We start from the raw sequence: 25,863 nt of genomic DNA, 5'->3' as shown, positions 1-25,863 counted from the left end.
ATTTGAATTAAACAATTTAGTGTAGCTTAAATTTTCTATTTTTCTCTTAATGACAAGTTACTTTGATAGCCACACAAATATTATGGCATATAGTCGATCACACAAATAGTAATACGTTTATGACCCCAAAAACAGAGTTCAAAGGTGCATGACCAGATGGAATATATGTATCATCCAACTTGCCCATTGTGTTGGAACGAAATAGTATCTGTTTGTAATTTGAAAAATTACTTTGGAACATGAGTACCATGCAGTCCAGCTCTTGGAATATAGAGCTAGCATCTAAACAAAGCTCCCTATCTTTTTGAATATTGTTCTTTTCTGGTTTGAAAGTGATGATCCAATATTCCTTTTCCCATTCTTATAAATAGGGTCGAACCTGAACAACCCCATTGCCATCTAAACTCGAGCTTGAAAAAAAAAAAAACGTAGAAAAATCTCCATCTCTTTTATATCTCTCCTCCTAACATATACACTATATAGTGTAAAACACTAATTGGAATCAAAGTTCAATTTGTTTTGAACTTGGAATCCGATAGTGTGCCAGTTTTAATTTGTTTGTATATATTCATCGGAGAAAATGGACAAAGTGCAAAAATTGGCATCAGAAAATGGAGTAATGATCTTCACCAAGAGCACTTGCTGCTTGTGCTACGCAGTGAATATTCTGTTCCGAGAGCTAGGGGTCAACCCATATGTGCATGAACTGGATCATGACTCGGACGGAAAGGAAATGGACAAGGCTCTAATCAAAATGGGCTGCAATCCATCAGTGCCAGCAGTTTTCATAGGAGGGAAATTGATCGGTTCCACCAATGAAATCATGTCACTCCACCTTAAAGGCTCCCTCGTTCAACTCCTCAGCCCGTATATGTCTGTTTGAAAAGGTTTGCCACTAATATTAATTTGGATTAATTAAGGAAAAAACCACTAATAAACTTGGCCCGCACTAGTCTTTGGAGATCAAGCTATTTAGTCTAAGAATGTTGTACCTTAGTCTAGCTTGTTATGGTTTTATTATGGTTGTGAAGTTATGTTATTTTGGTCCGTATTAGTCGTCACTGGTTAGCTAGCATAAATCAGATATGCAGCTTAATTAGTTATTTGTCTACGGACAAATGATATCGTTGCCTATAGTGCAAAGAATGTAATTTTAATTTATTTCCTCAATGATAAAGTTGCTTTATTAATTACAATGTTCTCCTTAAACTTATTACCGAGTAAATCACTTAAATTAACATTGTCAGGTGATTTCAATTTTGAAATATTATATTACCTATAAAAAAAATTATATCATCATTCAAAATTCTTACATTTTATTTTCAGAATAAATATCAATAAAATATTTTTTTAAAATAATTACACCTTTAAAGATGTAAAATTGGCATGAAAAATATAATAAACGTGTTACCAAAAATTGGTTAGTTGAAGTAAAATTTTAATACTAGCAATAATACAAATAATAAGATGGATCAAGATAAACTTAAAGCTCAACAAAATAATATTTCATGAAGTACACTGAGGCTTTGAAAATCAAAAGAAGAGCTATAGGAGAAAAAACAGAGGTATCGCAATTTAAAATTTTAAACCACACAATACAATTGCTTGAAATTTGTAATTATTGAAAAAGCTTCATGTTATAACCCATATTTATTAACTGACTGCTATTTTTGACTTTTTATATATTCATGCAATGATTTAAGTAAAAAAGAGTTTATTATGTCTTTCAAACGATGAAGGGGTATTATTTTTCAAATCCAAAAGATTAAGGGAGAAGGGAGATTGTGCTCTTTATTGCCATTTGCTTCAAGTAGAAATTAGGAAAATTCTCCACTTTTGGTGAATTTGGTCTCACCTTGTCCTTTTATGCTATTTTTGTTTATACAGTTTAATTTGTAGTCCCTTTTAAAAATATCCTTCCATGTGGTAATATAGATTCTAGTTGTTCAGACATAGCTTATACTATAGTTTTATTTTTCATATATAGAAAGTACAAAATGTTACTGTGTCTTTTTGAATAAAACAAGCAAAAAAAAAAAACTTACAAAAGGACTAGTCTTGAAAAAATTATCCATAATATTTTCCCCTTACATCGCCATTTTTTTGAAAGTTAATTTTGCCCTTTTAAGCTTTATTTTTCATATATGATCATGGGCATAGTTCATTGTCGTTGCACGAACTTCGAATCCTTTTTTTCCCCTTGGGAGATTACTTTCACATAAAAAGGTGCGACAACAGGTAGCTATAATTTTTATTCTAGGATATGTTTGTTAACCCAAAGACAAGTAAATTTAGAGGTGTCGTGACACATATATAAATTACTAGGTTAGTGTAAGCGCTTTGCGCGTGACCAAAGCGCGTACCTCATTTGACAGGAAGAACTATAAAAAAAATGGACTTAGCTACGAACTTCGTCGCTAAATTAATTTTTAGCTATGCATTTACATGACTAGAGCAATTGATATAGACAAATCATCTTACTGTTCTGAATGTCACAAATTGTGACCTCTACAATGAACTGCGGCATGTCAACACAAGTTCTCAAAGTATTGATGTTGAGCTATTACAATCTACACAAATTTTAAGATGATCTCTTGTTCGTCAAACCCTGATAACAATCAAATAAAATTAATCTCTACTGATGTATAATTCATATATAAAGTTAAAAGTTATTTAATCCTCATTCAACCGCATCTGAGATATATACATTCTTTAATCTCCAAAATTTTCATCAAAGATGATAAAAAACCACATTTCAGAGTGAACAAAAGTTTGTTTGGTTCCAAATTAATACCATGACTCATAATTCGCATTGGTGTCCACCATCCAACAACTTTTCAAAATTCTTGTTAAAATAAAAAGGTCGTTTTATTCCTTATATAGTTAAACGAAATTACTTATGTATTATTTGTTGTATGGTGAAATTATGTTGTTGTTTTTTTAATTAACTAAAGGCCATAAATTAAAAGAAAATCAAAGTTGTAGAATCCTAGAATGTTTATATGTTTGTTTTTCCGGTTCACATGTCACAATTGTATTGAAAGTTTACTTGGTGACTCCATATTATTAATAATTTAAGGCAAACTTACTCAAATGACTACCTTATTGTAACTTCCTACCATTTGTAGCTACCCTTTTAAATATTACCATTTGTAGCTACATTTTGGCAAAATAGTGTATGTTTTCGCGTGTATTTGTTGCCAACAAATACATGAGAACAAGGTAAAAAAAAAAAAAAAACATGATCCTTGATTTTAGCCTTTAATGGTGGAGCTATTAAATTATATATTAATATATATTTTTTTGATGTATTTTAGTGATTTTTTTTTTTTTTTGCCATAATGTATTTCCATGTCTTTTTTTTTAATGTATTTCAGTGATTTTTTTATGTATTTTACTGATTTTTTTTTTTGATGTATTTCAGTGGCTTTTTTTTTTATCTATTTCAAATACATTGTGTACATTCCAACTACTATGAAGCCAAATATATTCAAATTTTCGTGTATTTGAATGGATTTCAACATATACATTCAGATACAAGACCAAAAAAAATTCAAATACATGACAAATACATTCAAAAAAATAATGTGTTTGGCTATTAACAAAATACGCTAAAAAATGCACTCAAGAATACAAAGACAAATACATTAAAAAACAGTGTATTTGTGAGATGTAGATTTTTGAATGTATTTGTATTTGGCTTTTAACAAATACACATGGCCAGATCTGAGACACTACCACCACCAAAAAATCCTAATCTCTCCAACACCACCAAAATCCTAATCTGAGACACCACCACCACCAAAAACCCAAATCTGAGACACCACCACCACCAAAAAACCCTAATCTTTCCATCACCAACAAAACCCTAATCTCTCCACCTTTACGTCATCTTCTTTGCCGCCATCTCAAAATCAGTCCATCACCGCCGCCACCAACAATGTACACGGCCAGATCTGCAAAGTGAAAAGAGAGAGAGAGAGGGGTGAGCACAGAGGGAGACGGAGAAGAGAGAGAGGGGTGAGCACAGAGGGAGAGGGAGAAGAGAGAGGGGGGCGGTGCGGCCATGGTGGTGGTGGTTGAGAGAAGGGGAGAGAGATTTTTTAGGGTTTTGAGAAATGAAAAATCTGAAATGGATAGTGATTGAGAAAAAAGAAAGATATATGTGTTTGGGTATGCATTTTTTTATATAGCTACCATTTGTAATTTAGAAAAGTTAATTAGCTACTAAATATAATTAAATAAAAGGATAGTTAATAATAATAATTAGGTCTTAAAAGAAACTACAATGAGTAAAAATTCCATAATTTAAAGTAGTCCTTAACTTTAGGTGCATAATTCAAATAAGGAAAGGTTTAATAATCATTTTTAATGGATTTTTAAGTTTAGTGTATACAATATTCATGTATTATAAGATCGAATAATTAAAATTTTCATTTATTTCAAACTCCTAAGTATTAGGGGTAAATAACTATTTTGTCTAATGTGGAATTGATTTTATAAGAATATAAAAAGGTGAATAACATTTCGCTAAGGTGCTTCTTCGGGAAGAGAAGTAGAGAAGCATATATCGCGAAGAGTTAATGAATGTATATGCCCATAAAGGAGCTCTTTTTATAAATTAGCAACGGTAGTATTTAGATATTTTCAAATGTGGTGAATTCTCTTTTAGTCCAAAATCTCAAATTTTATATTTTTTTTATTCCCAAAATAAAGGACATAACCTTAAAGATTTTGAAAGAAGCTATTGGTTAAGAAAGAAACTTGAATATTAATCATAAAACTCTATATTAAAGCTACGTTGGATCAAAAATTAACACTGTGTTGGTGTCAGGATATTTTATCAATCATGAATTCTCTTTAACCCAAGGCCTTAATCAGCATTGTCTCAGATTTGGGTTTTTGGTGGTGGTAGTGTCTCGGATTAGGATTTTAGTGGTGTTGGAGAGATTAGGGCTTTTTGGTGGTGGTAGTGTCTCAGATTTGGCCATGTGTATTTGTTAAAAGCCAAATACAAATACATTCAAAAATCTACATCTCACAAATACACTGTTTTTGAATGTATTTGTCTTTGTATTCTTGAGTGCATTTTTTAGTGTATTTTGTTAATAGCCAAACACATTATTTTTTTGAATGTATTTGAATTTTTTGGTCTTGTATCTGAATGTATATGTTGAAATCCATTCAAATACACGAAAATTTGAATATATTTGGCTTCATAGTAGTTGGAATGTACACAATGTATTTGAAATACATAAAAAAAAATCACTGAAATACATAAAAAAAAAAGACACGGAAATACATTATGGCAAAAAAAAAAAAAATCACTGAAATACATCAAAAAAAAAAAAAAATCACTAAAATACATCAAAAAAATATATATTAATATCTAATTTAATAGCTCCACCATTAAAGGCTAAAATCAAGGATCATGTTTTTTTTTTTTTACCTTGTTCTCATGTATTTGTTGGCAATAAATACACGCGAAAACATATATTATTTTGCCAAAATGTAGCTACAAATGGTAATATTTAAAAGGGTAGCTACAAATGGTAGGAAGCTACAATAAGGTAGTCATTTGAGTAAGTTTGCCTTAATCATAAAACTCTATATTAAAGCTACGTTGGATCAAAAATTAACACTATGTTGGTGTCAGGATATTTTATCAAACATGAATTCTCTTTAACCCAAGGCCTTAATCAGCATTGTCTTTTACTCCAAAAAAAAAAAAAATGAATTGAATGGTCAATAAGAATAGAAAAACACTTAAACGGAAATTAAAATATTTTTACAAAACCATAGATAAGCATTAAAAACAAAAGTAATAAAAAACTAAATACAAAAAAAAAAAAACCAAAGACTATAAAACAACAAAGAAAAAAAGAAGCTTAAGCCTTAAAGAACTCACCTGCAATGGAACTATCATATATCTTGTTAGCAAAGTGCTAGAGATCAAGTAAACAAAAATATTCCAATCAAGCCTAAGATACCTTCATTATGTAGCGTCTCTACAATGCAGTACCTAAAAAAAGTGCACAAAATACTGATTAACCTGGACATTAGGCGATTCAGAGCTTAATTAATTAGAGCAATGAGAACAAACTTCGATAACAAAATTGAAATCGCAACCAAAACCACCACAAGTCCAACTCACCACGCACTTCTGGAAACCATATTGTAGAGACTGTAATGCCTCCAAATCCTCATCGGATTGATCATATGATCCATCTACAAATAAAATAACAAAAAATTATCAATTCATTCACATTCACAAGACGGTGCGCAACAAATTGTACTTTTTTTTCTCTCTTTGAGTCTGAATAAAAGAACGGGTAAATAAATTATGTACATACTATTGTATGTGCTACCTAACTTAAGTATGGAAATAATTACATAAGGTAAAAGTTTAGTTGGTTTTAAATTTCTAAATGATAGAACTTCGTCATTAATCCGTCTCTAAATTACTCGTAGCTAAGAACATTCTTTTGATAATTCATAACCAATCCGTCGTTAAACAGAATTAGAGATGTATTTTACGATTAACAAAAAGAATATTGTACATGCTGGCTCGTATTTTTTCTCCACTGAGATGCATATAAGTAACTAATCTTTAAGACAAAATTCACGTGATCAAGAAGATTAAATTACCTCAAATAGGACTGATGTTCCGTGCATGTAGTAATAGTTGATAAAAAACCTGAAACAACACAAAAAGAAAAATGTACCACATATATTATAACTAAATCAAGCGAACGTACAAGTCGAAGTATTTACCAAAACCCCAACAAATTAATCTCATTACAACGCACAAAATGCACCACATAATTATACAAAGAGAAACACCCATAATCAAAACCTGAACAAAGCTCTAGCCCTCATATCCCAAAGCACAACCATCATTAACCATTACGCATAAAAAAAAAAAAAAAAAGAGCAAAAATGAATGGATAAAACTACGACATGCTAGCATAATTTATTTTCAATTGAGATAAATAAATGAAATTAATCTCTGAGAGACAATTCTTGTAATAAAGAAATTAACTAATGTATAAGATAATAATATTGCGTGTGTGATGCATCGGAATGAAGCAACAATGTAACATCTTCCTTTATATAGAAAGCCCAAGACGTTCAAATTATGTTTTCTTGACTTCTTGTCAATGTGAAATTTGTATGAATGTGGGATTTCAAGAATACGTAGGAGATGAAGTTTAATAGTGGAAGGAATAATATAAGGCAATCAAATTCAAAGTTCCTATGTAATTTAAATAAGGAAAGATTTACTAATCATAATTTTAATTGATTTTGAAGTCCTAAATATTAAGAAAATAGCTAATGGACTTTTTTACTTTTCTAAAAATAAAATATTTGCCAAAGCCAAAAAATCCAAAAATGAGTCAGATGAAAAGAAAAATATTATAGAATAATTAATTGCCAAACCAAAGGGTAGTAGCAATTATTGTCGTACTTTTTACTTTTTTTGTAAAAAATAATAACTATATACTTCAACATATCTAGCATTCCATATTTGACCGGGACTCTAAAACTTTTCTTTACGTGAACATAAGTTTTTACTTTAATACAAAGTCTTAATTTTAGGATTTAATACATAATGCAAATAAGGAAATATTCAAAAACTGAAATTTTAGTTGATTTTAAGTTCTAAATATTAGGATAATAATCAAATTACAATATTACACATATATTTAATGAGGAAAATAGTAAATGATAATTTTGTCTATTGTGAAGCCTTTCAATGAAGGGCAAAAAGTTCAAACAACATTTCTAAGGCCCTTCGTGCTTTTAATATAATATAGATAATTATGGTGTTTTTGTCAAAGAATTTGATCATGCAGCCTAATTACACAGTAAAATAAATGGGTTGAGTAGTACAATATTTTTATAAACTCCTTTTAAGTCTTTATACAACCTTTGATGAAAATTTGTAGTTGACGAATCACGAAAAAAATGATATCATATCAAACATTCAATCAGGTATTTTCATAAGTTCTGCCTAGTGGAATTTTGCACAGCCAATCTCCGTTCCTAGTTGGAATTGATAATCTGGAATTTAGAAAGGGATTAGGGGAACAATGGAGAATAATCGCCTGAGAACAAATTAATATTTCAAGGAAACATCAATCAAATCTAGTAATTACTGCACATCATGAAAAAGTCGATTTTATCAAGCTTAAGGAGTATGCAAAAATTTCTGATTCTCTGGAGTGGATTATTAGCTGAAATGAATTAAGTTTAGAGAAGTGTTTCTTTCTATACATATTTGTATGGTGTACCCACCAGACACGTACAAAATTCTTTACATCGTCAATTAAGTTAAGGGGTAACTTTTATAATTAAGATTTAGGAAAAGATGTTAAAAATAATTAATTAGAGTCCTAATTGTACTCTAATTAAATTTATTACTTCCTGTTTTGGCGTAAATCAAATCTTTGTTCCTTAATAGCGTTACGTTAATCAAAATTACCATTACTGAAGTAATCCTTCAATGCATTAGACATTGTGAATAATTCTTCAACGTTTCAGCCATAGTTGATCTTGAGGAGTTTCAATTGCTTTAAGGGTGCACCAATACTCTTTTCTTTTCTTTTCTTTTTTGTGACTGCTATATGTAAACAGATTTCAACTTTTTTTTCTCTGTTTAGTTGAGAAGCATATGTAACTATAGATATCATATAAAAACCTGCATCAAGATTCCTTTTTTTTTTTTGAAAGAGAACTAACACAACAAGAAACTAGTCCGAAACTAACGGAGGGAATGAGACCCTAACAACATCTCCTGCAACACGCGAAGAAATGCTAGAAGGCACGTGTGAATGTCATTCAAATTTCTTGAGACTGACCGAACGTCAATTGGCTAAACCATCGGCCAAAGATTAGCTTCTGCAGCAAATATGGGTAACGAGAGACCACCCGGTTCTAGTCAAGAGGTGACAAATGCAGTTGGCAGTATAACCATTCCGATGAGTTACATTTCTTCCAGCCCGCAGCACCTGAACTACACTAGCATTATCAATTTGCAAGGCAATTCGGCACCACCCCCCATCCCAGGCTTCCCGAAGGCTAGTGAGGACTCCCGATAGCTCTGCTCTATATGATATACAAATTCCAATTTTGACTGAAATACCTCCAAGCCACCTGCTATCAGAATCACGAAATACACCGCCTGCAATTCCCATCAAAATACTCATTCGAAGAGCCCCATCTGTGTTCAAAGCTACCCACCTAACGCTAGGAGGTGACCAGCCGAACGAAACTATATGCTTGTTGTTAGACACTTCCCCAATATTCTTCAACGGAAGCCAAGAAGTAGCACAAGCTCTAACCATGCTAACAAGGGCTGTTATCTTTTTGTCCACCGAAAGATACTCATTTTGAAAAAGAGCATTATTACGCCAAATCCAAATTTTGTAGCAGGTGTATCCGAAGAAAATTCTCCAATCATCATCTGTAACTCCCTTGCATCAAGATCCCTTAAGTGCTTGTATTGACGAGATCAAAGGCATACAGGTTGGAAAGAAAGTTAAAGAAATAAAACATGAAAGAAGGATTTGGAGGAGAGAGACAGTAAATATAGTGCTTAATTTTAGGAAAAGAAACAAAATAATAAGGAAGAATGGGTAACCTGCAATGGCAGGTAATTTTAACTAATGGTGTAATTTTTTTTTTTGTACCCTGACAGTGCATAAAGCTTAAACTAAAAAACTTATTTACTAATTTACCCACAGTTAAGTAATAAATGAGATCTGACTGTGCATTTGATGGCTCCATATTCTGGAATCACACATTTGTGGAATGTGGATGCACCAAGGTACAAAAATTATGGCCAACCAAGAAATTTAAATTATACAAAAAATATCATATATTAGAGAGACAATTTTGCATCAGAAATCGTATAAAAGTGATCTGAGTCAGATTTAATTAATTCAAACGCCTTTAAATTCTATATCTCAGAGTATGGCGTTCCTAAACAAAAGTTTATTTAATGAACATTCATATGATACCATTGTGCAAGGTTGTCGGAAGATTAAGTGGAAAAAAAAAGCTACTATTAATTCTTAAAAATCGACACGTCATACGAAAAATGTGTGTTACCTAAAAGTTTTAGTAATATATGTATATTCTGGACAAAATACTGAAGGCCATAGCCATAAGAAAAGTAAATAACGAAGAAAAAGATAACAGCAAGAGCTAAGTTGCAAAATCTTAAGAAAGGAAAAGACAAACAGAAAATCCAATGTCATAGGACGAATATGATTAAGCAAGGGTTAAATAAGAATTAATGAATTGTTATGCGTTACTATATTTTATGAACTATATGCATAAAGGTTATCAAGTTATTTTAAGTAAAATCTCTTATTTTATGGTTCTATAATAGTGGTATAATTATATATTATTGAAAGTAGAATTAAAGTAAAGTTTTATGTTAATGGGCCCAGTAAGTATGAATTTAGCCGCCATCCGTCACTAGTGGATCTAGAACCCACCCTTCCTTTCCCAGGAAGGGTGACACTAAATTGCGAGCTTGATACATACGATACGATACCATGTTGCCCACACGTAACTAGTTAATTTCACCTACAGCTGTACTAGTCTCATAATCCCTTCTCGAACATTCCACATGGAGGACGGCCACAATCAGCCCTCGCCGGCCGAAGAGAATGATGACAGCAGTTCCAGAGAAGATGTCGGAAAGATGCTTTACGGGTACATAATAATATATGCACACTGCACTGTCTTGTGTTAATTTTAATTTCCCTGTTCTATAATGACCTTTTATAACCTTAAATAGATGTGTACATTATCGACGACGGTGTAAGCTACGAGCCCCTTGTTGCAATGAAATTTTCACTTGCCGTCACTGCCACAACGATGCCAAGGTGCTCTTTCCCTTTTTTAATCATAATAACGATGATAGTATAATTTGACTTGTCTTCAAGAAATTGCCTTATTTTGGGATAGCGGATACCACAAGCCCTATAATCAGTATTTTGGAAGTGGAACTAACTTCTTACATACATGTCCTGCTGCTAATTAGCTGTCCAACAAAGGAGAAAAAACAATTTTCGATATTCCTTTTTATTTCTCATCAAACGAATGGCATCTTCTTCTGGAAATCCTAGCTATTCTTAGCATGATATTGGGAAATCTTATTGCTATTACTCAAACAAGCATGAAACGTAGGCTTGCATATTCGTCCATAGGCCAAATCGGATATGTAATTATTGCAATAATTGTTGGAGACTCAAATGATGGATATGCAAGCATGATAACTTATATGCTGTTCTATATCTCCATGAATCTAATATTTATACTTTATCGACTTATTTCATATCATGGTTCAGGCGTTAAAAATCAGTGAGGTTTACTCTACTGTCAATGGTTTACTCAATTACTTCTTGGGAATGGGAAAAAAATGGAATTGGATGCTATGTCAATCCCATATATGGAATTGATATTCACATATATCAAGATAATATTGTAGATTGATCTATAGATCCATATCAACGCAGCCTCTATCTTTATTTTATTCCAGGGGGCTAACTAATAAATAGTATGGTAGAAAGAAATAGATGAATCTTTCTACCATACTATCTATCTATTGAATACGCGATTCTAGTCCACTCATTTCATTTAAGACATGAAATTGGAATCCTTTTCATTTTATTTCGTCAATTTTGGCTAAGAACTCATAAGTCAAGTTTCATTCAAATTAGTTAATAATTAATCATTTTGACTGACTGTTTTTACGTAAATGATAAGTAGAAAAGCAGTAGGAACTAGAATAAATAGTGCAGTAGCAATAAATGCAAGAATATTCACTTCCATAATCTCATCGGTTTTTTACTTCGCAATAACTCGGGATTTAATCCCATAGAGATGATAAATCTTTGGCCTGTAAATTCAATGAATGAATATTACCTCTCGATGATCTTGAATCGGATCAATATCATGAATAACAATATCTGAACTATCAAATCAATTCGTCCTCGTAAGGCCCTCCTGGAATTCCTTCCAGAGCGTGTTGAATAATCTTTATGGATTCTGTCATTTCACCAATTCGTACTAAGTACTAACAAAGTGTCAAGTAGGAATAATTGCCTATTCCTTTGGGCAAATAACTCAGTATTCAACCAGGTGCACCATTTAGCCTTTCTAGAGCATGGGGCCCAACACAACATATTAGATCAATTCTAGAAAATATGTTTATAAAATACCTATTTTTGCAGAAAGACCCTGGGTTCACGTGCACCATAAATGGGTAGTAAATCCGCCCCTATGCAAATCCATCCATGATAGCTACAAACCAATTTACAGTTATCACATGTGATGGAGAAGTATTTTACTAGGAAATGGGTGGATAAACACTTAAGAATCATTTAATCTCTTTTGTGCTTTTAATGTGTGATTCTCGGAATCCAACATACATACTAACTTTGTAAGTCAGTTTTCATAACAGTGAGGTGCTTTCTATAATTGTCTGGTGCCTCATTATTACAGTAAGAGGCCTTACTACTGTCACTTCCATATTACAAACTATACAACATCAAACTGACCTTCCCCTGTCACCCATTGCTTTATATACGATGTATGGTTTTCTACTAAAGCTTGTATTTGTTGGAATCAGAGCGCTTTGAGCAATCCCAAGGAACGTCATGAACTTGTGCGCCACGATGTTAAGCAAGTACGAGTATAGCTCATTTTATTGATTTCCTTAGATGAAAAGTTTTTAGTTCATGAATGCTCAGAATTTTTATGGGGATTGAAGTTGGATTATAATTTTTTTTTTCTACAGGTTGTATGTGCTGTATGCGACACTGAACAACAGGTTTGTTAAGCTTAGCTGCTACTTATCTCTCATTTGAGCGTCTCAAGTTTATGACTTTTCAGCCATTATAGTCGGTGATAGTTTTTTTCTTGCTTCTGCTGAATAGGTTGCTGGGATCTGTTCAGAGTGTGGTGTCAAATTCGGGGAGTACTATTGTGAAATTTGTAGATTTTACGATGACGATGTAATGCTATTATTTTTAAAAAAAATTGATTTGTTCTTTGGGTGCTAGAGGAATCAAATAATATTTAATTCATTTGATGCATTTATATGTAAGTACTTTCTTTTTTTTGCAGAGAACGAAGAGGCAATTTCACTGTGATGACTGTGGAATTTGCAGGTGATAAGTTAGATAATATTGTATTCAACCTCCATTCTGCCCTTGCATTTTTCTTGCTCGTTCTAACTATCTAAGCAACATATATCTATCACTGTGATACTTATATACAATTAATTACACAGGGTGGGTGGTCGAGGGAACTTCTTCCACTGCGGGAGGTGTGGTATGCCATCCCTTCCCCTAGTTGTTTGACTCCTATCATGTAGTTGCTTGCATTCAAATGGATCGATTTTCTGCTTCAAGTTTTAATAGATTATATCTCAACTAGTGATTCTTTTCAACTAGCCTGTTCTGAAATTCTTGAATAGTGTATCTTATACTGTAATAAAGGGATATCCTCAGAACAGGAAGGTTAAATTTTTACTCTTTCTATTTTACTGCTGTACATCTACCATGTCATAGCTGACTGACCTCATGCATCTCTGTATCAATGAAGTAAATTAATGTCAAACCAAATAAGGAAAATGGAAGTCAAGTAGCTATAGCTGCTTAACCTAACAAAGTAGTGAGGAACCTTGTCACTATATATGGTTGAATCCTCTGTGTGCGAGTGAGTGAGAGTGTGTGTGTGTAGATTCGTCAGTCCCTCTATGGTTCTAGAGAAGCTCATTGATGATTTGAGGTCAAGTTCAAGTTTCTTCTAACTTCCTAATCTGTATCATTATTTCTGTGGAATCTTCTAGTCAGGTATATCTTTGTGAAGGATAAAGGAAAAAATACGTTTTCTTTGTAAATTAAGTATGTTTTACTCAAAAGGGCTCATGTCTATGTGTCCCGTAAATCTTCTGAAATGGGAAAGACACAGGTTTCAAGGATGCTAAATTTTCATGTCGGCAAAGAAAGATTTTGGTTGTAAGTCTGTGATAAGTTGAGCTTTTAATAATTCTTGGTCATAATAAAGGCAAAACCTGAAAGCAACTCACTCCTGTCTTGAGGTCACCAATTAGTGTTCTTTTTTTCTTATTAAACCATCATAATCAATCTGGACAACTTATTTCTCCTTCCTGCCCATCTGGCCTTTATTCGACCTCGTCTCATCTCCAAGTCACTTGTTGGAAGTTCAAGATAGTATGCTGGATTTCAAGATATTAGAATGAATCTTTTCCTTAAAAGAAGACATTAGAGTGAATGGAAGTTGAATCATATGCACAAAGTTTTGTCCCTTATTTATCTAATGCCTTAAGCTTTAGGACTACTTCTCTTTTAGCCTTTTTTCATGTTTCTGCAACAGGATCCTGCTATTCAGTGGATCTACGAGATAATCACTTATGTGTGGAGAACTCAATGAAGAACCATTGTCCCATCTGTTATGAGGTTTGAGTCTACACTACATTTGGCTTTCACAACCTTTTGAGTCTACACTACATTTGGCTTTCACTACCTTAACTTGCTCATATTGGTTCGTTTGGAACTGTATTCTAATAATAAACTTGTGGCTTTGGTTCAGTTTCTTTTTGACTCAGTTAAAGGCACCACAATTATGAAGTGTGGACATACAATGCATATGGAATGCTACACTGAGATGGTCCATCAGAACCAGTAAAGTCTACCCATATGATTATTATGTTTCTTCATACTAGTCAGCCTGCCCTGGTTTTGAGAGAACATACTTATTTTACTCGTCTCCCCCTTTCTGTATAGGTATCGCTGCCCTATATGCTCTAAGTCAGTTCTCAACATGTCCAGAACTTGGGAAAGATTAGACCTGGAGGTATAAAGTGTTTTTTTTTTTTTTTTTTTTTTTTTTTTTTTTTTTACACTTTTCAGTTAATCTCTACAAAGTTCTTTGATAAATCTTTTTTTTTTTTTTTACATTGCTACAAGCAATATTCGCCATTCATATATCCAGAAAAAGGAATGGTTATATGCTGATATATATATTTTTAAAAGAAAATTATTACTATTTAGGAAGGGGCAAGGGGAGGGGATATTACATTGGTTTGATTTGATCCCTCACCACATGGTGAAGAATATGGGGCTCACACCATGTGGACTACCCTCCAATCCAATGCTGATATAGCTTAAATTGATAAAGGATGAAAGGACCCGGATAGTGATATCCAAGTCAATGGCATTTTTCTGGACTGAAGTTGATTTCACTCTGACAGTGTTTTTGCTTAATGGTTTTGCCTCAATCAATTTGAAGCACAAACCTTTATTTAAGGAAATAATATTTAGAGAAACATAAATACTGATTAAAGAAAAAAGAGATTAGTCTCACATAGGTTAATGCAGGATTTGAACTTTATGTCGTGTTCGGGAATCTATTATTTGTGCTTCTTTAGTGATCTTTTAAACACACACACACACACATACATATATAGGGTTTGAGACAAAGCTACTGGGTTCGGATGAAAACACATACACTACATCTGCCCCTGATTAGAGACATAGTTGCACTAGGATCTTCCTTTTTTTCACCTTGAGCTCTTCCTTTTTCTCCCTTGTAAATACCCGATTCTTGAAAATTCCTCCCTCTGGTTTGCCAGGATTATTCAGGTTCCTAACCATTCTGCAGCTTAGTGATATCCGCCATTTGACATACACAGCTCGCTGTAGACTGCGTTTCACGGAGCTGGATGATTGGTTGATTTCAAGTTTTTTCTTATCTTTTTGGGTTGGGGCAGAAACTAGAGAGTTCACATGGTTTATTCATATATATGCATATCTCGAGTCAATATGACCTTGCGATTGTTGCTCAAGTGTTACAGCACATGTCAGCGCATGATATAAACCAGAATGCATTATGACTGTTAATTGATGATTAAGTTTCTTTTGTATAGATTGAAGCTACAGCCATGCCTGAAGAATATCGTTATGAGGTAAGTGGCTCTTTCTTGTTTTATGATGCTTGTAATTGCTTATAAGCAATGTTTGTACTACAGAGTATAAGTAAGAGGAAATGGTCTGTTTCAGTATGTTGTCTTACTATTTTACTTTTCAATGCTGCTTGTTCGTTTTAGATTCCTGAGTTTTTCCTTTTATATGGAAGTAGAAGAATATTGACCATAAGAGACTTATTGCAGCCACCAAGCTGTGGAGTGGGATCACAGATACCCTTTTTTACTTTTCTCAAATTTTCTTCTCTTGCTTATACCGTAGTTGTTTCCCCCTTTTGACTGGCTTGGGGGGATGGTATTTCAATGGAATGGACTAATTAGCAGGAAGGAGGGGTTTGATGGTTTGGCCTGAATCGTTGCTGGTGGATGATGGTAGGGAGTGGAGGGATCTGAGGTACTATTAGAGAGAACCTTAGAAATTTGTCCTAAAAGAAATGCTGGTTTTTAACTTACAGATTGACCCCGTCTTGTAACTGTTTATCTCACATTTTCTTTTCTAGAAGGAAATGTTTTGTTGGACTTATATTCTTAAGCAGGAATTGTAGATAATGAGGTTGACCTTTTACTTTGCAGGTTCCAATTCTCTGCAATGACTGCAATCGTACTGGTAAAGCATTTTTTCACATCCTTGGCCACAAATGCAATCATTGTAATTCATATAACACCCGCATGATTGGTACGGGCGAAGATCCCCAATGACATGGCTTGTGCACATTATATGCTCAGCTTTACTTAAGAGGTGATATTTTCACATTGGATAGGAAACTGTCTCTACCTTATTTTTTTCTTCCTTTTTGATTCATTTCTTCTAGCGACCAGTGTTAACTGCACAAAGGAATCTGTTATAGTCATTGGATGAAACCTTTTCATTTTTCCTGTTGCATAGTGAAAACTTTCAGAAAGTACCAGATGCATTAGAATAAAAACCAAAAAGAATTGGTTCCACTCGTCACTTCCTAACGTCGTCTCTCAAGTGACTAAACATTATTAAAATGCAGCACGCATTGCGCCACTGCGCGTGAGACGGTAAGTTCGTTCAGTAACTCCCACAGCTGTGCATAAAAGCAGAGCCACGATCACTAATACAAAAGGGCAAGAGGCGAGCGTTTAAAGTTGGCAGAGTGCCACAGAGGACGCTGGGAAAAACTTAACCCCAGTTAATAGTTAAACTTCGACTATATCGATTTACCATGATTAAGTTATTTGATTAGGTGATGACATGCATAATATATAGCATACAGTAACATACAAGTGGTATGTTGTGTATGTCACGTGTATGTTCTACACTAGTAAAACATTGCCCGTGCTTAGCACGGGTCCAATATATATTTTCTACGTCATTTTCTTAGAGATAAATGTAGAACTCAAAAGAACGAACTGTTATTTCAGGTTATGATCCTCTACGTAATTTTAAAATAAGCAAAAGAGATTTTGGGATGATGACATTTGTTAACAATTTTTTGAATTATTTTTAATATGTATATAAAAAGACTAGAAAAAATGTAAAAAAATACAAAATACTTTGCTAATTTGTTTCATGGTCAACCCTATATCATTGTTTCATTGTTCCTTTGGTGCTTGCAGATTTATTTATTAAATTGTAGATTTTCAAATGTGTGTTAATCCAATTTTAGAACAACTAAAGTATTCAGGAAAACAATATTAAAGGCAAGCGGCTTTTTGTTTTTTCACTGCAAATTGGCCTTAATTTTACTCTATCTATAACTACTTTTTGGTTAATTATTTTTATTCAATAAAAGGTTCAAACCATGTTATAACCAGAAATAAAAATAAAAAATTTCAGTACCGTGCCAAAAACAAATACCATTAACTTGATCATGATATGCTTTAGAAAAAATCCTGCCCCGTTAGACATATATATTTCATGTATAATTGAACGCATATATTTCTCCTGATGAAACTACTTTCAATGTTTGATTTTCTAATAGGGAAAATGACCTAATAATACCACTTAAGACACTATATTACAAAACATAAGGATATTTTTCCTTATTTACAAAATATAACAATTTAATTACAAATCATACCAGATTTGAAAAAATTAAAAGCCCACCTTTCCCTTCCTATTTTCCCAGCCGCCCACCATTCCCTTCCCATTTTCCTAGCTGCCCACCCTTTCTCCCTATTCTACTCAAGCTCTGCTTCAAATCTATTGTGTTGATATCCATTTCATTTACTGAGATAGGCGTACCTATGCGGACTTACTGATTCAAGCAAAATGGATATAGGTTCCATGGGTGTTTTTGGGACCTGCTTCACGGTGGTTACGTGGATGGAGAAGTAGTGCAGAAACAGAGAAATCGAAGTCAAAGTCAACCATGAGAGATCCCTAACATTGATGTTCGGTTAAGATTTCAAGTAGTATTAGTTACGTATCACTATATGGTTGAATTATCGCACCATGCGGGTTCAAATCGAAAAAAAAAAAAGTAGGAAAATTAGCGGATCTGATGAAATTTGGTTTCTTTTCAAATTTCGAAGTGAGATTCAAAATTGTATTAAAGTTGTATGATAATTGTATGTTGAGTTTGTATGAAATTCTAAGCCTTGAGTGAGATATACACATTTCACACCAATTTTATACAATTTTCATACACGAAAATTGTGAGCGAAATTCTAAGCCCAAGCGATATATACATTTTTCATACACAAAATTTTGAGCGAAATTTTTAAACCTTGACCAAGATATACATATTTCATACAGTTTTCATACACAAATATTTGAGCAAATTTTCCAAGCCTTGAGCGAAAATTTTCGTATATGTTTTGTAAGAAATATATTGTTACGGGGAATTCCGAAGACTATGAACTCGTAGAACACCAACGGCTAGAATTTGTGGGAAGAGAAAATATTAAAAAAGAGAAGAAAAATATCTAAAAATAGTAATTTTATAGGATTTATTGGAGGTTGTATATATTTTGTTAAAACTTTATTGCTATATTTTAAAAGTGGAACAGTATTGTTAGATATCATAAAATATATGAATATAGATTTTTTTTCCGTATGTGTTGGTAAAACTCGCAAAATAGTTTGGGCTTTGGCCCACTAGTTAGTTAGTGTAGTAGTCCTTTGGGCCTGTATTTTAAAAGGGTTGGTATTTGATTAAATTGATGTAGAGTGAAATAGGAAAACGGAAAACCTGATCAAACTAGGGTTTGAGATTGAAGTTAAATTTCTGAGAAGGGCGTAGCATTATGAAGAAATTTGCAGAGGCGAAAGATGAAACAAAGAAGAAAGCAAAATCGTTCAAGGATAAGAAGAAGAATATGCAAAGATTAGGCGGTGGAAGAGGTGGCTTATCATTAGAAGCATTTGCAAACGCCAAAACCAAGAGCAACACTTACAATCCTGCCATCATAAGTAAATCTATAAACCTCCTTTTCAATTCTACAGTTTTGTACTTTGGTTTGAGACTGACTGCCTGCTTGGGATTGGCCCCATCTAATATTGTCTGAAACAGTTCGTTATATGTTCTCTCTGTAATTGCACATGCGTTTGTTTTGCTTTTTTATGGATGTTTGCCCACAATTGTGATATCTATGCTCATGTTCCCTTGTTATGTTCATCTGTCCAGAGGCAGATCCAAGATTTAATTTTTTATATCTACTGGTATTTGTTTTAGCAGATTTCTACGCATACACCATACCTAAAATACTGACTTACCCGATAACGAAGGGCTACATCCGCTTCTGCATGTGTCTGCCATTGTCGTATAACTGTAACATTTCCTTATGTACATATGCTGTTATTTTTGTGCAGAGAAGCAAAGGGAGTTCTATAAGAATGCCAAATATGTGAATAAATATAAGAGGATAGTTAAGCAACAAGGAGAGCAGTTAGAGCCTTCCGAGAGTGCAAGACAACAAGAGGTTTGTCATTATCCATCTCTTGTTTGTTCCTTCTGAGTTTTCTGCAAGTCTAATTCCATTTGGTTAAAGCACCAAGACGACACCATATATTTGCACTTTACGTGGACAACCTAAAGTTCATTTCAAAATGGTGTGGAATGTAATGTAATTTTGGAATTTAATCATTTGGGTAAAGCTCAAGTTACAAGTCCAACGTGCTTTTGCTCTATGGCATCTCTGGGTCCGGGTTCTGTTAGTGCCCTCTACTTTCACTGCATTGTTGGTAATTGGAACTAGAAATGAGAGGCCGCTGTTTATTCTAATTCTTGCTATGTCAGGATGAAAAAGAAATTGAAAAAGCTGATAAGGTGGATAACAATAGTAAGAAGAACCAGAAGAATAATGCTCGAAGCTTGAAAGAACTATATGAGAGGAAACAGGAAGAGGAAGGGAAGGCAAGAACGGAGAGAGAGGCCATTATTTCAGCAAAGAATGAAGAAAGACAGAAAGCTGAATCTAGAAGGAAAGCGCTAAGAGAAAAAATGTTCAAGAAAACTAGGTCCGGCCAACCTGTCATGAAGTATAGAATCGAGCATATTTTGGAAACACTTCAAGGATCAAAAAGTTAAGTGGCCTCTCCCGCTCATTCTTCTGAAGTCACTATTCATAATCATTGTTATTAACTTATTATGAATTTCGGGTTCTGGATGTTTTAACTATATGTGACACTCTGAATGAGTGAACGTAAGCAGTGCTATGAAAGTATACGAGGAAAATATCAAGAACCAGCCTACAATGTAGCAAAAACCAGTAGTTTTGCAAGTGGAAGAGCTTGTATGGATGTAAAAGTTTTGAAATCAAAGAGAAACGTCACGTTTTGTTGTCTTGTCCAATTAAATATTACTCGACTTATTTTCAGTAAGCCTTCAGACATGGATAGATCTACACTTTGTTAGGTATGGATTTGATCATAAATCATGTACAGTGGAGTGATATACAGTCTTTTGACAGACAAATAGAGCAGATACTTATTCTGTCATTTCCTACTAGGTGCGGTGTGTATATTGCAAATACATACCCGCACCCAAAAAAATTACATCAACTTAGGGTCAGTTTGGTCATGGATAATTTTCATTTTTTCGCGGAATTTTATTACGGAATATGTTTGAACATAGAATTGTTACTGATACACCAAAATTTCAAAAATTGAACATAAGAATGAAATGTTCGGTGTTTTTAAAGTTGTATTCATATCCAAACACAATTCCAAACATCATTTTTCTAACTTTTTCCAAATACTATCTCTTTCAAATTTCACATTCTTTTATGTTCAAGCGCCCACTTAATTTTCCAAAAAAACAATAAAGACAGCGGCACCATATTTATTTATTTAAAGTTTTGAATTCTCATTGACATGCGAAGGAGGATTCAGAATTTAAATGATTCTTACCATTGAACTCATCACACTTCAGATTTTGTTAAAATTTAGTAATATCAACACATGCTATAGAAGAACAAAACAACAACCTGTTGGAATTTCCCATTTTCCTTCCACATTTCATGTTCTATTTGCATGGAGGGTTGATTGAAATCATCTCAAATTTATGGCTTACTAAAAAAAAAATAATACATGGAAGCTAAAGAATTATTGGCTTACGAGAACATGATGGCACAATCTCATCAGAAGAACAAGTCAACATAAAAGATATGAAATTAGCTGCATACAACGCACAAGTCTTCAAATCGCTAGCACGTACATGGTTAAACACGCACCCCATCCCCTAAAACAGAATACTCGTAACTCTTATTCCCAATGATACATAGCAACATGTAGAGTGGTCGTTGGTACTTGGATTATAATCCCGAGTACCTTTGTTCCAAATCAAACGACTCCGAAAGAGTTTAAACAAGTTAATGCTGTAAATTAGCTCAGCCAAGAGGTAAAAGTGGATGGCATGTGAGCTCTTGAACCAAACACTTTTTGGCTGCCATGTCACACCTCAACCAGCACTGCTCTACATAATGACTGATTAAACAAACAGGGAGTAATAATAACATAAAGGTGAATGCTTGCCCATCACCCCTGCAGAAGCTAATGTGAATTTCCATTGCTAATGTTTGGCATCTTCATTCAATGTCCAAACAAAACCAGGCATGTCAAACCTTGGTCCAGCCACTGTTCGGTATATGTAAAGTTTATCAACAGGGCTGCTTTCTGGCCGCGTGTCTGGAGGACCCATCTCATCTATAACTTCAACATTAAGCTTAGGCAGCTTCTGAGCTAGCAGCTTACAGGCTCCAAAACTTACTGAACAAGAAGACATCCAAAGGGATCTCATTGTCTCCAGCTTTGCAGCATTAGCCAAAAGAGCCTCGTCGCCAAAGGGGCAGTCTCTGATCTCTAGTTTTCTGAGGCTCTCACAACCAGAGAGCACATGGTGGAGGCCCATATCACCATCTCCAGCAAAAGCGATGGAAAGCATCTCTAACTTCTTAGCATGGGTCCCAATGTACTCAAAAACACGGTCAGTAAGGAGGCCAGAAAGAGAGAGTCGCCGCAACTCTTTGCATTGTTCCACTATTGCCCCAAAACCAGTATCAAGTGGTTCAAGAGTCAAGTAATCAGGAGCTCGAGGTTCAATAACACACAAGCGAAAACGGATCATGTTAGGTCGGTTTCTAGCAATAGTAACCAAAGCGGCATTTGTCATTTGGCGGCAGAAGTATAAAACTGTTTGGAGCTTAGGGCAGCCTTCTGAGACAGCTACAAGGCCCTGCTCTGTCAGGATAACATTTGGTTCTGGAAGAAAGGGATCAGAAGGAAACACCCTAAGTTCTTCAAGGTTCTTACAGGAAGCAGCAAGCGCCTGGAGACCAGTATCTTCAATGTAGTCTAGTACCTGCAGTCACATTCATTCAAATTTAAGTGTCTTAAACAGTAATCAACGATACCAAGCTTGTAGCAAGAAAGATCAAAGAACCACTTTGGCAGGTAATACTTCTAAAGCCCAGGAAAAGAGAACAGATAAAAAAGTCTTGAACATATAAGCAATTAATTCAGATTGATAAATATGTCATATGGCCATTGCGTATGAGAAAGGGCCTGAAATCAAAGACCCAGTCAGAGATAGAGTTGAGAATGACATTAAAATGGAACAACAGTGTAGGAGTACTAGTAAGTTTTGTAAGGGTATAGTTTAGTTAATTGCCTGAACAGGTCTATAAATTCAACTTTTAAAAAAGGTGAATTACTTTAGGCAACTTTATGAGTTGCAACTAGTTGGAGCCTTGAAACTTTTAAACAGAATTCACAAGACAATTAACAGATAGGATTTCGTGAGCTTCTGTAAGAATCTCTTGCCTTCAAGGCTAATATCATGCTCATAGCTTATTAGAATGTTGTGACTGAGAACACAGGGCAAGTACAAAAGTTAAAAAGCAATCTAGAACATACCCACAATCTCTGCAAATTGTGACACTGACTTATGAGCTTGTCAAGATCAGGGCTTTGAATAGTAGCATAGCTTAAATTCAGTGAGGTGAGTCTGGAGCAAACTGGATATATAGCTGGAAGGTAACCTGCTTCGACATCCCAAAATCCAGACAAGCCTTCAAGTCTCTTGCAGCCTGAAAAAGCTTCTTCCAAGTTTGAGAAAACATCAGACCGTACCTCAGAAGAGTAGGCACCTGTACCAAATTCAACCAATTGGGAAGCGTGGCACAGTAGGTCTGGAAGCTTCTCAAGGGGCACAGCTTGACTGAGCCGAAGTGTCTTCAAATTAGGAGAGTGAGCAATCAGACACTCCAGATCTGAGAAGCTGATCTCAGAACCCAAACAAGAAATGTTGAGTGACACCAGTGAAGTACAACTATCAGGAAAATGACTGAGCCAATCGCTACTTAGGTCCTCCACTTCACTTTCTCCCAAGTCTAGTTCTCTCAGATTCCTGCAGCATAATGTAAGTTGCATGAGAAAATCTGTCCAAAGAATCCGAATAACAATTTCAGGGAAGGGGAGTAGAATAAAATCTTAAAGTCAATAGACATAGGAGAATTAAACTTTTGGAACAAGTATATTTCCAGTAATGGAACTTAATCGATCCCCATTTCATAAATTTGCCAATTAAGCATGTTAACACTGAACCACAGTCATGTCCATTTTTCCCCCTTTTTTTGAAGTATAAGCACTACAGACAAACTTTATTACAAGCCCCCACGGGATATAACACAATGCCTCCCACCAAAGCACCAGATATAAACTTCCTTACAATTCCATCAAACAGGTTTTAAGAGTTAAGTAAATAGTGAAAGAGGCTAACTAAAAGAGGATATTTTCTCTAAGTCTGAACTGCATACTTAATCAACATGACCAGAAAAGAACCCACATTATTGAGCAAGTAGTTTTTTTTTTTTTTTTTTTTGAGACTGGAAATGTTGAAAAAAAACAAATGGATGGACTTGCTTTTACTTTGTATTAGTTGTTGCACACCCCGTGAAAACTACTTGCTCATTATTCAAGAATCAACTAGCTTTCAATTCTATAATAAAGCTTCCCCAAATCTGCTGGTTACTACGATACAAAAGGGAAATATGACAAGAGCAAATGAAAGACCTTTTGGTTCTCCGCTCAACTAAACCCCAGGCACGCAACGCCACAAGCATAGAACCTAACAATTCTAACGAAACAAACAAAAGATATTTAACTTCGTAGAAGAGAAAGTCAGATCCATATTACCCACAGAGCAAGCAAAATTTAACTATGACTCATTACGTAGCAAAATAATAAATTTAAGAAAAGTGTAAATAACGCAAGTCGTCTTAGATTTAAAAAAAAAATAAAAAATCCTCTAACTATATTCTCCCGTTTCCAGAATCTAATCAAGTAGTAAACAACAACATACCCAGTATATAACCAAGTAGTAACTTTAAAAAAAAAAAAAAAAAAAAAGACTGAGCTTTGTATTTTCTTGTTTGGTAAAGGTTAACTATCAGAAAGTAGTCAGAGAAACCAAACAATAAACAATTGTAACAAACACAAATATCAAGAGCAACACGTTGCGGCATTAACAGAAAAAGGTTCAGATTTGAAGTCAATACAACAACTAATACGAGCTACCAGAAACACAAAGATTAAAACTTTCTTCTACGGGTAACAACTAAAAAAAACAGTAATCTGACCTGCAGTTAGCGGCAATGGCAGCAAGTCCATCAGTAGTAAAGCCTTCACAAGACAACAAGACCAACAGTTTAAAATTGTCAAAGGAAGTAGAAATCAACTCCAAAGACTCATCACTGACAACCATTCTCTTAAGTCTAATCTCTTCAAGCAAAGGATAAGACCTAGACATAGCAATAATCCAAGGTTCAACATAGGCACCCCAACCCTCAGGAACAAGATTAAAGTCTGCAAAATGTGGCTTCCCTTTCAGGGTTACAGATCTGACTTCAGGGAACCGTTTGATCATAATCTCAGGGCTGACAGAGTAGCAGTTCCCGATGAACACTCTCTTCCTACACCGCCTTTCGATCTCGTACCATGATTTACACACTAAGGATACACTGTTCCGGTCCTTGTCTGAGGTTAAGAAGGAAAACAAGTGCTTCAACACTTGTTCTGGGAATGAGTGGGCCATTGTCGTACGGAAAAGGAGGTCAAAGTTGGAATTTCCCTGCCTGAGAAGCTTAGCTTCCAACTACACTTGTGTTATGTGTGGAGCTTCAGATCTGAATCAACAATGATGACGAAGCACTGTGGAAGAGTGGGAGGCATGTGCAGACAAGTTGAGGATTTATTGTGTCATGATGTTGGAAATGAATAGTTAAGCTAACCGGGGGTAGGAGCTTCACATCTGAGTCAACATTAATCAGGGTTAAATTTAGCTGTCGGTGGGGGACACGTCCACAAGGATACAACTTTTAAATAAAAAACGGCGAAACGCATATGCAGCGCTCTAAATTTATCATTC

General features: G+C 34.4%; 4 protein-coding genes across 6 annotated transcripts; 3 read left to right on the top strand and 1 right to left on the bottom strand.

The window, feature by feature from the left end:
* The first annotated feature begins 387 nt into the window (after positions 1-387).
* LOC132054749 (glutaredoxin-C13-like) lies at positions 388-1,196 on the top strand. Its single transcript, XM_059446715.1, has one exon. It carries the CDS (start codon positions 581-583, stop codon positions 881-883), a length of 303 nt encoding a protein of 100 aa, XP_059302698.1. The 5' UTR covers positions 388-580; the 3' UTR covers positions 884-1,196.
* A 9,301-nt stretch (positions 1,197-10,497) lies between these two features.
* LOC132053116 (E3 ubiquitin-protein ligase MIEL1) lies at positions 10,498-16,903 on the top strand. Of its 3 annotated transcripts, none has more exons than XR_009414078.1 (13): positions 10,498-10,725; positions 10,811-10,898; positions 12,647-12,703; positions 12,815-12,847; positions 12,954-13,031; positions 13,144-13,187; positions 13,310-13,350; positions 14,419-14,501; positions 14,635-14,726; positions 14,829-14,898; positions 15,971-16,009; positions 16,214-16,421; positions 16,601-16,739. XR_009414078.1 is itself a non-coding variant. In XM_059444966.1 (13 exons), the coding sequence occupies exons 1-12, from the start codon at positions 10,640-10,642 to the stop codon at positions 16,377-16,379; spliced, it is 801 nt and encodes a 266-aa protein (XP_059300949.1). In that variant the 5' UTR covers positions 10,498-10,639; the 3' UTR covers positions 16,380-16,421; positions 16,601-16,739. The 3 variants fall into 3 exon arrangements, 2 of the variants coding, with proteins under 2 accessions (XP_059300949.1, XP_059300948.1); XM_059444966.1 differs by having other exon boundaries at positions 16,290-16,421; XM_059444965.1 differs by lacking the exon at positions 16,214-16,421 and having other exon boundaries at positions 10,500-10,725; positions 16,601-16,903.
* A 2,286-nt stretch (positions 16,904-19,189) lies between these two features.
* Positions 19,190-20,795, top strand: LOC132053115 (rRNA-processing protein FYV7). The gene is made up of 3 exons (XM_059444963.1): positions 19,190-19,409; positions 19,809-19,918; positions 20,236-20,795. The coding sequence occupies exons 1-3, from the start codon at positions 19,244-19,246 to the stop codon at positions 20,524-20,526; spliced, it is 567 nt and encodes a 188-aa protein (XP_059300946.1). The 5' UTR covers positions 19,190-19,243; the 3' UTR covers positions 20,527-20,795.
* Positions 20,796-21,596: 801 nt separating this feature from the next.
* Positions 21,597-25,722, bottom strand: LOC132053120 (protein TRANSPORT INHIBITOR RESPONSE 1-like). Its single transcript, XM_059444971.1, has 3 exons — positions 25,076-25,722; positions 23,352-23,844; positions 21,597-22,797 (listed from the first exon to the last, which is right to left on the bottom strand). The coding sequence occupies exons 1-3, from the start codon at positions 25,528-25,530 to the stop codon at positions 22,009-22,011; spliced, it is 1,737 nt and encodes a 578-aa protein (XP_059300954.1). The 5' UTR covers positions 25,531-25,722; the 3' UTR covers positions 21,597-22,008.
* Between the last annotated feature and the right edge of the window lie 141 nt (positions 25,723-25,863).

The sequence above is a fragment of the Lycium ferocissimum genome, chromosome 4, assembly GCF_029784015.1.
Source record: "Lycium ferocissimum isolate CSIRO_LF1 chromosome 4, AGI_CSIRO_Lferr_CH_V1, whole genome shotgun sequence".
Taxonomy (NCBI): Eukaryota; Viridiplantae; Streptophyta; class Magnoliopsida; order Solanales; family Solanaceae; genus Lycium; species Lycium ferocissimum.
Note: the sequence above shows the minus strand (reverse complement) of the source record. Positions and strands in the feature narration are given on the sequence as shown.